Source organism: Caloenas nicobarica, chromosome 3, assembly GCF_036013445.1.
Source record: "Caloenas nicobarica isolate bCalNic1 chromosome 3, bCalNic1.hap1, whole genome shotgun sequence".
Classification (NCBI taxonomy): domain Eukaryota; kingdom Metazoa; phylum Chordata; class Aves; order Columbiformes; family Columbidae; genus Caloenas; species Caloenas nicobarica.
The window spans coordinates 26333951-26346696 of record NC_088247.1 but is presented as its reverse complement, the minus strand read 5'-3'; the positions used below and the strand labels follow the sequence as shown (position 1 = coordinate 26346696).

The 12746-nt window shown below is 41.3% G+C and overlaps 1 protein-coding gene across 3 annotated transcripts in view; it reads left to right on the top strand.

Moving 5' to 3' along the window:
* The first annotated feature begins 482 nt into the window (after window positions 1–482).
* HMGCLL1 (3-hydroxy-3-methylglutaryl-CoA lyase like 1) overlaps window positions 483–12746 on the top strand; it is an 82445-nt gene continuing 70181 nt past the window's right edge. Inside the window, exon 1 of one of the 3 annotated variants that reach the window (XM_065631582.1) lies at window positions 483–540. Coding sequence is in view for 2 of the 3 variants with exons in the window: in XM_065631580.1 (XP_065487652.1) it covers window positions 795–911 (117 nt within the window). In the remaining variant the exon portion in view is untranslated. Of the gene's footprint in view, window positions 541–712; window positions 912–12746 lie in introns of those variants that run through there. The other 2 variants (XM_065631580.1, XM_065631579.1) reach the window with 2 other exon arrangements.

Below are 12746 nucleotides of genomic sequence, written 5' to 3'. Positions count from 1 at the left end.
TGGAAAGTTGGCTGACACACTGTATGCTGAAGGAGATGACAAAATATAACCTGCTGCTTCTGAGAGAGCTGTTAAAACCTGAAAAGTATTCCATTTGCTGTGTTCTAAGCTTCTGCTACCCAAATGAAGAGCATAAATGCAAGTGTGCGCATAAGGCCTCCCGTCAAAGACCTGCTGCCACCTGACCGGCCGAGTCAGCAGGCCGGGTTTTATTCCACACCGTTCGCACAGCCCCCGGATCCCTAACCGGGCAAGCGGGCTTGGTCTCCAAGCAGCCCAGTCCCTTCTCGCTCCTCTCCCCTCAAGCCTCCTGCCAAAAGTATTGAAAGCGCAGGCAGGGCCCCATTTCCCGGTCCGGGTGTGCGAGTGCCAGGAGGGCTGGAGAGCTGGCCGCGCCACGCGTGTGCCCCCGCCCCGAGACTCCTCAGGGGTCTCTCCCGCCGCCCGCCGTGACGGGCCGCAGTGGCACTGGCCAAGCCCGCACCACAGCGGGCAGCCACCGCCGGGGCTCCTCTGCGGGAGCCCTCAGCGCCCGGGAAGGTGAGCAGCGGGACGTGAGGAGCAGCGGCGGCTGGCGGCCGGCGGGCTGAGCCGGCGGTTGGCGCAGCAGCCGCGGGCGGGGGCACGGCGGGGACGCGCGATGCCGGCACGCCGGGCTCCGCAGCTCCGCCAATCGCAGGCGCTGCTCGGGGCCGCGCTGCAGCCAGCGGCTGCGGCGGGCGCGGGGCCCCGCGGGCCGGGAGGCTGCGGCGACCTTGCGGCTGGCTGCCGGGAGGGCGCCCCGCCGCCGCGCCATGGGCACGGTGCCGTCGGCGCTGAAGCACTGCCTCAGCTACCAGCACCTCCTCAAGGAGCAGCTGTGGATCGGGGACCCGGCCGTGCCGCCGCCTGCGGCTCCGCACCCCGGGCAGGTATCGCCGGGCGGGGGGTGAAGGGTTGGGATGGCCCCGGCCCTGCGAGGCGGGGCCGCCGCCAGGGGGAGGCCGGGGCCCGCCGGGCGTGGGAGGCCCCGCCGCCGCCCCCCGCCCCGCACGCACTTCCCCTGCCTCCCTGCTGCCCCCTGCCCGCGCCCGGCCCGCCTGCCGCCGCCCAGGGGAACGGGCTGTGTCTCATCCGCGCACGCCTCTCCTGGGCAGTATTCGAGAAGGCGGCAGGTTTTATTAACAAACCCTCTGGCTGGTAGTGCACACGGGTGTGCATCTCTAGTGCCGCTGGGGCAGGGACGAGGCAGCGTTAAAGAAATCCACTCATCTTAACGTCTCCCTCACCTCTTATAATCCACTGTGCGAAAAGACATAAAACTGTAGGGTGACACATACTTTGGCGAGGCCACAGTATCGCCCTTGCCCCCCGGAGTTTGTGTTTCTCAGGCTGGAGCGTGGTGGGCCCACCCGCTGTCGGGTGGAAGGTCGTTAGAGCCGTGAGGGTGCGGGAGGAGAGCCCTCAGCCCTCGGGAGCAGCTGTGCCCTGGTCAGGCCCGGGGTGCTCGGGCTGCCGGAGGGATCCTCATGGAGGGAGGAGGGAGGGTGGTTGCTCACCCTCCTGTCTGTCAGCTACCAACAGGTCTGGAGAGTGGCTGGAGATAGTGAGGAGTTGGAGAGGACCTTAGATGAGGAGGCAGGTGGGCAGGTGGCCAGATGAAGACCATAGGCCATGACTGTCCTAATCCTGGCTTTGGAAGGAAATAAATGAAGGAAAGTGGAATCTACCAGTGGCTTGTAGGGAGAGGCTGCATAAATCTGGAAGGACATTGGGGGAAGATGTCAATATGAAGTACTCAAAGAAGGAAATAATTCTGAGCATGACATTGCCTTTACTATAAGCACACACTTATTGTTAGGTCATATTGTGTCTCAACTGTCATTCATTCCAAGTCAAACTCCAGGAATCAATCAGTGCTTCAACCATTAAAAAACATGAGCCAAGCCTAGAACAAAACTGATTTAAAAATCATGTCTTAAAAAAATGTACCTCTTGTTCATTGCATCTTTCTTCTGTTCTCTACACCTTTCAGATACACCGGGGGTACATCGTCCATTTTTCTTCACCATCTGGAAGTGAAATTTAATTATTAGGTAGCAATGTAACTTCAGGGCTGGGGAGATTGTGAAAAATACAATGTTCTGAGTGCCATGAAAGCTGGCAGCATTTTAATGTTGCTTCAGATGATCTGAGCTTGATATTTCAAAACCTACCTATATAGAATACCCAAAGTAATACTGTTGAGAGCACAGAGCTTTGTATAGGTGAGCTCTATACAACTTCCAGCTGTCACAATTCCCTGAGAATAGTGTCTATCCAATACTGAATTTTGAGGAAAAAAATAAAACATGATGCCTTCAGTTGTTTCTGTGAAAGTGGAAAAATGTTTTCTTACTGTAAAAATAAGTAAATTAGAATAAAAGGACTTTTATGTATTAGCCATGAAGCAAAGCACTATAATCATCTCCATGTGCCCTTGCTACATTTTGGTGCATTTTCTTTCAAAAGATGTGAACATTTTTCAAAAATTCCTCTGAAATACCTTGATATTCCACTTGATTGTGTCAGTCCCTGTCCCCTGCCAGACAAGGCATCAGCAAGGTTCAAGGGCTTTTGCAACAGTGACAGTATGAAGTCAAATACTATAATATCTTCCCAGGAGATCATAGATCAAAAAATAAGGGTTTCTTTATTGTAATGAATGCGTGTAACTTTTGCTTTGTTTTTGCAGTACTCTTCTTTCATTTTCATCAGCATTTTTCTTCCTCCAAGGATACAGAAAGATGTCTTCCTCAGTAAACAGCAAACATGAGAATTTGCTGCTCATTCTCCCTGTGCACACTGATGTGATTGTAAGCTGCACAGTCTGCTGAGCCCATTGACACGAATAAGTCCAGAATCGGTCACTGTTAATGTTTTAACATTTGTTTCTGCACTGCCTCACTGTGGTTTTTATGAGTTTTTTAAAAATAATTTCCTTTACTTACATGAATTTGTTCAGATTTCCATTATTCTGATGTGGGTGCTTAAACAACTCATAAAGGTTTTCCTTATGCTTGAGTGCATTCTGTAGGAATCCTGTTCAAGGAAAAACATGTTCCTCTTTGTGGGATCTAGAAACAATACTAGCTTGAGTGATGATTATTAAAAGTGGTTTTTGTTTGTTTGTTTTGACTAAGGTATGCAAGACAGTTATGGGAGCACCACGGTAATCACATTTATGTAGGTACACCAAGAAATAAAGTAGGGGAAAGGGTTTAAGGTGCAGGAACAGTTTCCACAAAATAATTTAGTGCTTTCATGGCTGATGAAAATAAGGTGTTGATTTTCTTGCTGAAATATTTTCAGTAGTTTTTCAGTATTTTTCTTTAAACACACAGTAAAAGGTAGGTGTTATTAGAATGTTGCTACCAGGGCTCTTGTAAAACTAAAATAATTCAATTTTGTCTAAAAAATCCCAAATATATACAAATTTGGTTATACGCTGTGCTGATTTATTTGTAAAAGTCCAGGTTTAACCACTTGAAGCTGTATCAGAGGCAAAAGAATAGGTCCTTAAGTGAGTAGTGGGATATGGTAGTCTTTATTTCCCCTTAATTTTCCTTTTTCATTTAGCCAACAATTTTGTAGCATTTTTACAACTGCATTTGACTTTATAACATAAGGTTGCTTGAGGAGCAAAGTTATTGAAAAGGAGAGGTAAAAAGCAAAAAGTAATTGTGCTAATGGCTAGACAGAAAGTAAATATAATTTTCTGCTATCTCTTAATAGAATTTACTAATATCTGTTTCACTCTAATTTAGACTAGTCTGTATTACGTAAAAAAACTATTGAACAACTGAGTAGTCGATGGGACACTGCATTACTGTTGCAGTATCTTCATTTTATTCCATTTTCTTAATTTCTTAATCTCGTTTGCTTCAGAAGTACTGTCTTATATGCTTCATACAAGGGGATGTTCCTGCTCTGGCAGGGGGATTGGACTAGATGATCTTTTGAGGTCCCTTCCAATCCCTAACATTCTGTGATTCTCTGATTCTGTGGATCCTCATTCTGCTTCATTCTCTTAGCATTACCTCTGTATGCTATTTTTATTAACAGGTCTGATGAGTTTAATATTAAAGGTCTGATGAATTTTATTAAATAGGAGCTATAGCTACACGAGAAATTGCTAAGGACATGTATTTATATCAGAAACATGCTAGGATCTACCTGGAAAGGAGATGGCAGTAGAAGTTGCGGTGTTAGGGAGATTCCTGCAGTGATCAAGTTTGCAGCTGATGGTGACTCATAGCACTTGACTGGGATTTGTAATGTACTTTGTGTTCTGTTTTGTAAAAAGCTCAGGCTGAGCAACAGCGAGGGAGGCTGGTTGTTCATCTAAATGATGCTAATATGTGCTATGTTATCTTGTAGGATTTTTGTGGCTCATGATTGTCCTCTAGCTTAGCAGGAACCTTCTGGTAGAAGGAACCTTCTGGCTGGAAGGTGAAATGGTCTGAGAGCAGCTGATGTTGGTCTCATCCTACAGACTTAATGCTCTGTTTTCATGTAAGTTAAAAGGGAGTGTTAATGCATTAGGAATATGCTAAGGACACAGCAGGGAAGAGCTGGATGGCTAAAGAAGTGGTGTAGTAGACTGGGATGAAATTCAAGGATACAGAATGATTTGGTACCTTGAGACTAATAACCCAAACTAGAAACTGTGACATTATCAGTTAGAAGCAATTGAAGAAGAGAAGAACCTTGGAATACTCACAAATCATAGGAGGACTATGAGCTGCCAATACAGTACAGCTGTTAAAAAAATCAAATTAAGTCCTCGAATATATCAGATCAAGTATTTCCAGTCAAACAGGGAAATGTAGTGCCATTGCAAAAGGCTGTATCTGAAGCTTGTTCAATTTTGGCTAGTCATGTTCAAGAAATTGAATTCCAGCTGGACAAGTTAGGTCTGGCACCACTGGAATGATCACAAAAATGGAGATGAAATGTAAAATGACTTGGGTTTGTTTGATATCTGGTATTAAGACCTGGGGGATGGACAGGCAGGGAGGGAAGAAAAGGAAAGAACTGGTTAAAATAAAGGAATATGTTGCCACACACAAACAAGTACTTAAAATACATCTATGTGTTAAATACAGAGTAGAAATTGAAAAGCTAAGTATCAAGTAGCGACATTCCTGAACACCTTTCTAATCAAAATAATGAGGATGAATAACTTATATGATTTAGGTATAGAAAAAGGATTATCTGATGTGGCTTCCATAGTAGTGAAAAAGATTGAATTCTTAAGAGATTTTAAAGTTTATGTAACAAGAAATAGAGGTCTAGCTATTTAAATGACATAAAATAGAGAAAATTTCAAATACATATTTAATTACATTGTCTGGCTTAGAATACTTTTGAAAAATGGAATTAGTTAGGGTCAGAGCCTCAGCTTCAGTGTGAATATTCATCTTCTGCCACTTCAAATCAGTGCATCCTACTCTACAAGACAATAGTGGCTAAACATAGCTAAGTAATAAGCATCTTTGTTTTAGACTGTTGTGTTTTAATGTACCACTAGTTAGATGCACTAAGAGGTATAGCATCTTAGAAGTATATTAAGAGTTACATGGTTTGGTGAGGGCTGCCTACATCTACCACAAACAAAGCAAAAATAAAACTCTAGTCTCTTGCTCTACTGAATGTGGCTGTGACTCTAGGAGGCATAAATCTGTCTAAATGATGCTAATGTGTGCTATGTTATCTTGTAGGATTTCTGTCACAAATTTAGGCTGTCGCGTGGGATGCAATATCCAGAATTACTAACAGTTGTTGAGTATATTATCATTGGAAAGCACAGCGTGCATTATTGTCAGTTTTATAACTGGAGAGGAACACAAATTCTACATGCTAGATATGTATAATAATGAAAAAAGTCTTGGATCCTCTGATTTAGGCAGCTAACTTCTGTTTCAGTGCCTAGACTGCAATGGTTTATATGCTACATGCCTAAATGTTCAGACCTAAAACACATAGATTCTCTCGTCTCTTCACTGTCTCATACCCTGGGATCAAGAGATCCACACAAGTGTCTTACTTTTGTAGTTTTAATTTGCTAGTTTAGACTTTGCAATATAATATAATGTTTTAAACATATGCTAGGAGACTCTCAAATGTATTTTTAAAGTAACTCAAGAATAACAATGAAAACCACAGTCGATATGACAATTATGTGTACTTGTCTTAACCACTTCTTATATTTGATGGTTGATTCTTGTTTCAAATTACAGCATAAAAATGAGGTATATGGTATTATGCTACCTGGGAGGAGTAGGCATGTCTGTTTTATATTAATTTTTTAGCTACACCTCAGAGCAACTGATTTGAGAACTCCTATATTTCATGTTATTTTTATCTCCATGTAATTATATATTCCAGAAACAAATTCATGTTTGCAGGCTCTCCTTAAATAATGATTTAGGTTATTTTCATTTTTTATTTAATTTATTTAGTTTAAGAAGTACTATAAAAATTTGCTATCAACAGCATCGCAAATGTGTTTATTATCACAGTTACAATATTCAAGAAATACATAGAATCATAGAATAGTTTGGGTTTGAAGGGACCTTCAAAGCTCATCCAGTCCAACCCCCCTGCCACGAGCAGGGCCATCTTCAACTAGATCAGGTTGCTCAGACCCCCGTCCAGCCCGGCCTTGAATGTTTCCAGGGGTGGGGCATCTACCACCTCTCTGGGCAACCTGTGCCAGTGTTTTACCACCCTCATTGTAAAAAATTTCTTCCTCATGTCTAGCCTGAATCTCCCCTCCTTCAGTTTAAAACTATTACCCCATGTCATATTGCAACAGGCCCTGCTAAAAAGTCTGTCCTCATTTTTCTCATAGGCCCCTTTTAAGTACTGAAAGGCCTCAATAAGGTCTCCCGAGAGCCTTCTCTTCTCCAGGCTGAACAACCCCAGCTCTCTCAGCCTGTCCTCATAGGAGAGGTGTCTCAGCCCTCTGAACATCTTGGTGGCCTCCTCTGGCCCCTCTCCAACAGGTCCATGTCTTTCCTGTACTGAGGGCTCCAGAGCTGGACGCAGAACTGCAGGTGGGGTCTCACCAGAGCAGAGTAGAGGGGCAGAATCACCTCCCTCGATCCATTGGACACACTTCTTTTGATGCAGCCCAGGATATGATTTGCCTTCTGGGCTGCAAGCGCACATTGCCGGCTCATGTCCAGTCTTCCATCCACCAGTACCCCCAAGTCCTTCTCTGCAGGGCTGCTCTCAGTCCCTTCATCCTCCAGCCTGTATTGCTACTGGAGGTTGCCCTGACCATGTGCAGGACCTTGCACTTGGCCTTGTTGAACCTCACAAGGTTTGCATGGGCCCACTTGTCAAGCTTGTCCAGGTCCCTCTGGATGGCATCTTGTCCCTCAGGTGTGTTAGCATCATAATTTACATTCAGGGTTTTTTTTTATCTGCTGAAAATTGCTTATAAAGTGTGGTTTTAATAGAGAAAAAAGAAGCCAGATGTCCTGAAGTTTATATTGCAGAGTTCTTGTTTCTTGACTTTTTAAAAGGATGACATTATTTAAAGATACTTAATGAAATCAGTATAGAGAAAGTTTATTAATTGCACAGGGCTAAGGTCTGATATACTTTTTTTTTTTTATGTCTCCTTGTCAATAAAGAACACAGTAGATAGATCTTTTTCTTAGTGAATACACCACAGAAATGGGACTTTTTTTGTTTTGTTGCAGATTCCCAAGCAACTTTTATTTTCTTAATGTTCATAAGGTGTAAAGCTACAAAGTTATTCCAAAGATAAAATAAATAGAAGAATGAAGTAGAAAGTATTCCTATAACTATAATTTAGAATTAAATTATAAACTACTAAGTTTGTATCACCGTGCATCTTTTCTTGATGACTTCGGAAATGATAAATGACATTTGATACATGCTGACACTGAATGTTAGTAAATAAAACACAGAAGTGCACTCCCACCAAATTTAACCAAAGGAGAGAGAGTTCAATGCTGAGCTCTTTCAAAAATTTTCTTTGAAGTCAAGAGGATTTTCCCCTTTTGAAGATCTCGTCACTAGACTCATGCCATTTTTTTCAACCAGGTAGTCTTTATGCTGGCAGAATAAGAGCTCAAGAACATTGGTGGATAAAATGTTGAAGAAAGTCTGAAAAGGCTAAGTAGTTGGTTGGGTAAAGGTGCTAAACAGGGTGCTAGAAGTTGAGAGGCTGATAATAAAGTGTAAGTTTGACCTAAATGGAGTCACATGACTTTCAGTTCTTTTCTGCTGTTGGATTGTAAAAAAAAGTGGGAAGATAACAGGAGTTTTTTAGTTGATGCAGATTTATGCTATATTGGGATTATTATGTGGGTCTAGAATTTTATAATACAGATGGAAATGCTGTAAAGGATTTTACAGATCTCACTCTGCAAATTTGGGAATTAAACAAACGCACAGGAAATTTCTACTCAGACCCAACATCTGTTTTTTGATGAGATCCCATTTTTGACTTGTCCCACCTCCACCTCCTTCAAAGACTACATATGGGCACAGTGATGTTCATTTCCTGTCTTGCCAGCTCAAGGAAAAAGATTAATTTCAGACACCCCGTGTGTCAAATCATCATTTTAAAATTCATACATCTTGCAGTCATTCTTCATAATTAATTTGCTCATTGCCTTGGCTGAGAGCAAAGATAAGTGACTTGTCTAAGATCAACTAGATCCAAATTTAATTCCTACTGAAATAAATGGCAATATTCTTTGTCTCAGGTTTTAATAAGGATTTTATTTACAATTTGTGGGTATTCTAGTTTCTAGTTTGGGTAAGGAAATCTCACAAGTGCCTTATAAGACAACTGTAAGACTTACGAGTTAGTCAGGCATGGAAGTTTTCATAGAGCAAATACTTACTGCTCCTAATTAATCAAATTTTGTATCTTTGAACTGTCTGATGAAGTGACTAAGAACCAGTAGTAACAGTTGTATGTAAAGTGGCTTGGGTAGCAAGTAGGTTGTTTTTTTTTTTTTTCACTTAGATTTGGCTTAAAGGTGAAATGCTGGGTACCTAGAATTGAGTTACACCTATTTTCTCTCAGTTTTAATGATATGACCTCTTTTGGTGTTTCAGAGCAAAAAGGTATCTCCAATTCTTGCAGCACCTGAGTTGGAAGATTCACGTGTTTATGAAAGTGTGTGTTTGAATTTCAGTTTCTGTGTGAATATCACACAATGAGAAACTGGTTCAGCGCCAGTACAGTCCAGAGATAAAACTGAAGTGAGTCCTTGTCACGCTGTGCTCTTTCACAACATAAATATTTGAGGTGTTTAACCAAGGTAATGATTCTCTGAAATGTTAGGAATTGAAGGTTATTGAGATCCTTTGATGTGTCAAATGTGGAAGGAGTTATGTTTAAAGAAACTGTGGGGGACTTTAGAGAAGTAGTTATTTAGTACTTCAGGCTGTGTTGAATTCTCTTCTATTGTTTAGCTCCTTCATTCATTTAACGCAGGTGAAATATTTTCTTCAGCATTCTTCTTTTTCCCCAAACATATATTTAAAAAAATAGATGAAGTATGAAATAGATATGTGTATTAAATATGGTGTGTGGTATCGTGAATTTGCTGAGGAATGTGTACCACCTTACAATGCGTGCCAATGCACATCGTAATGCGTATGTGGACCTTGACATATAGTGTAATGGAATATCATGCGGTCAGTAAGGCTCATCAATTAACTGAACCTCAAAAAACAGAACAGAAAAATATTAATTTTAAGAATGGGAGTAAAAAGCCATCAAACACAAATTTATAAGAAAAGGTTCTCTCTGGCTATCTAATCCATCCGTCTTCTGTCACATAGAAAAACTCATCAGGATATTGAAACTCTGAGAAAAGTTGCTTTATTGGCTGGTCTGGAATTTCTGAGATAAAAGAATGTAATATGAGACCTGTAACTCCATGATCAAAATCAGGCTTTCATACTGTGCTAAATACTGGTAAAATTAATTCAGCTTTTTTGCTTTTCAGCAAAAGAGAAATATTTAATTACTGCTGTATTAATGTACACTTGTATAGACCTTTTGGTGCAGAAGTGTCAAAATGGTGCACACATGGTAAAACTAAGTGTAGCAGAGGTAAAAATGTTTTTATTTTGTGATATGTTGATAGTGACGTAAACTGTAATGAATAATAGTTTATTAAATATGAGATTATGAATCAGATAGAGACTTTATTTTCTTGACTGTCTGGTCTTTTAATTAATCTCTTACTCTAGAGTAATCAGGAAACTGATAAACACATGATTTACATTTCAGGAAGATACTTTTGGGGATAGTTTTAAGGGTTGCTTTTCGATCTTAAAATATTAGAGTTGGAAGCAATCACCTCATGACTCTTCAGACTTTTACCGGGTTAGACAGAATAACTGATGGCAAAGATTTTGATCACAATTTGGGACAAAATTTTAATGTTGAAAAAGATGAAAAAGATGCTTCAGGTTATAAGAAGGAAATTATACTAAGTCTCAGAATGTTGTAGCTGATTGTTTTTAGATAATTCCTTTGTTAAATGGAGATTTAATTTATGGCTTTGTGTAAAGGAATCCAAGTTACTCCAGTGGTTGTATTAAATTTGAATTTGTTATTTGGATTAAATGTATTTGTGAGAGTGATTCTCAGCAGCTCTTGTGATAAAAAACAATGACAACAGCAAAAAACCCACAACCAAACCCAGATTTATTGCATGCAAAAACTGCTAAAAGGTACATTGGTTAAAAAACTCTGCTGGGTAGACATTTCTTCTTTGTTTGGCTGGTTTTTTGTCCACAGATGTTAGCTGTTTTATATGGGAATAGAAGTGTTAGTTTATGAGTTTCTTGGAAAAAAAAGTTTAAAGGCTTTGACTGCATGAGTTGTGTGGACTGAAGCGCCAGAGGACATTGGTGGAATGTTAGGTGAAACCCATAGGGAAATAATTCAACAGCAGCATCTGGAAAGGAACTGTATGTGGCTTTAGGGTTTACTTTTAATGCGAGTGCTTAAGATGAGATTAAATATAGGTGTTAGTATGTGAGAAATGGGAGAGCAAGGTAAGTGATGAAGGTATATCATGTGGAACACTGGGATTAGGAAAAAGATTTAACAGAATCTACAGCTGATCACGGCTGAATTTTTAAAAGCCTGGAAACATAATTTGAATCAAACTATATGCTGGCTTCATATAAAGCGAAACAGCTTACATGAAGCATTTATTGGGGAACGAGAAGAGAGAGGATAGACAAGTTCCTTGGCCCTGCCTTGTCTCACTTTTGCCTGAATAGTATGAAGACAGAAAGTTAAGCTACTAAGCCAGCTGGCTGTTGGCTATACAGAGAGGAATCAACTGGAGATGGAGAATTGTCTCTTGTCTCCTTGCTCTTTTTTTATAATTAGGATTTGAATCCATTACCTAAGCACAATTGTCTTGTGCCATGTCAGGTGCCCTAAGGTAGTTGAGATGGCTTACAGTGTTGGCAGAGATCAAGCAAGATTTATGGGAGACCTGTGCCCTCTGGCGCGATAGCTGGAAGTCAAGTGGGATGCATCTAGGTGCCTGTAATTAGCTGTCTGACTTGTGCCCTCACTACTCAGCTGCTTTTGGACATTGCTGACCGTGCTATGAAATGGCTTGATTCAGCTGACCATGTTTCATTGCTGAAGCCCTTTAAGATGCCCTATAATACCCCACCTTGCCTCCAGCTGCCAAAAAGGACACAGGTATTTAGGGAACCTTAAGACATTATGTGTGAATGTATAAATTGAATGTACTGGGATGCCTAGCACACCTGTAGACATAAATGTGTAGATACCTAAGTTCAGGTGTTTTAAAGTCCAATTCAATCCTGCCATTAAGAATATATCAGGACATTTTGAGCTTAGTGAGTGGTATGGCTAGATTGCCATTTAGTCCTCAAGTATAATTACCGGTCATCAGAGTTTAGAACAATCCTTTGGTCAAGATTATCCATCACAGTAAAATCCAAGTACAGCTAACGCTAATACTATTAGATTGTTGGGGTTTTTTTACTTATTTTGTGCTTAGTTAACACTGACCTACTGGTCTTATTGCCAGTTTTACAACAATGCACATTTTTTCTCATTTGTTATACAATTTATTATGCAGAATATGGAGGCTGAAAAATCTTCCCAAGTTATGAAGTCTAGAAGTGGAAGCAATGAAATTTAGGAAACCTCATGATTCATTTTGCCATGACAGCCCTTTTTCATAGAATCACAGAATGGTTTGGGTTGGAAGGGACTTTAAAGATCATGTAGTTCCAAGCCCACTTCATAGGCAGGGACACCACTCCACCAGACCAATTTGCTCAAAGCCCCATCCAACCTGACTTTGAACACTTCCAGGGATGGGGAAACTTGTTCCAGTGCTCAGCACCTTCACAGTGAAGAATTTCTTCCTTATATCTAATTTAAATATACCCTCTTTCAGCTTCAAGCCATTACCCCTTGTCCTGTCACTACAAGGCGTTGTAAAAAGTCCCTCTCCAGCTTTCCTGTAGGCTCCTTTTAGGTACTGGAAGGCTGCTGTAAGGTCTCCTCAGAGCCTTCTCTTCTCCAGGCTGAGCAACCCCAGCTCTCTCAGCCTGTCTCCATAGGAGAGGTTCTCCAGGCTGCTGATCAGCTTTGTGGCCCTCCTTTGAACTTGCTCCAACAGGTCCATGTCCTTCTTATGTTGGGGTCCCAGAGCTGGATG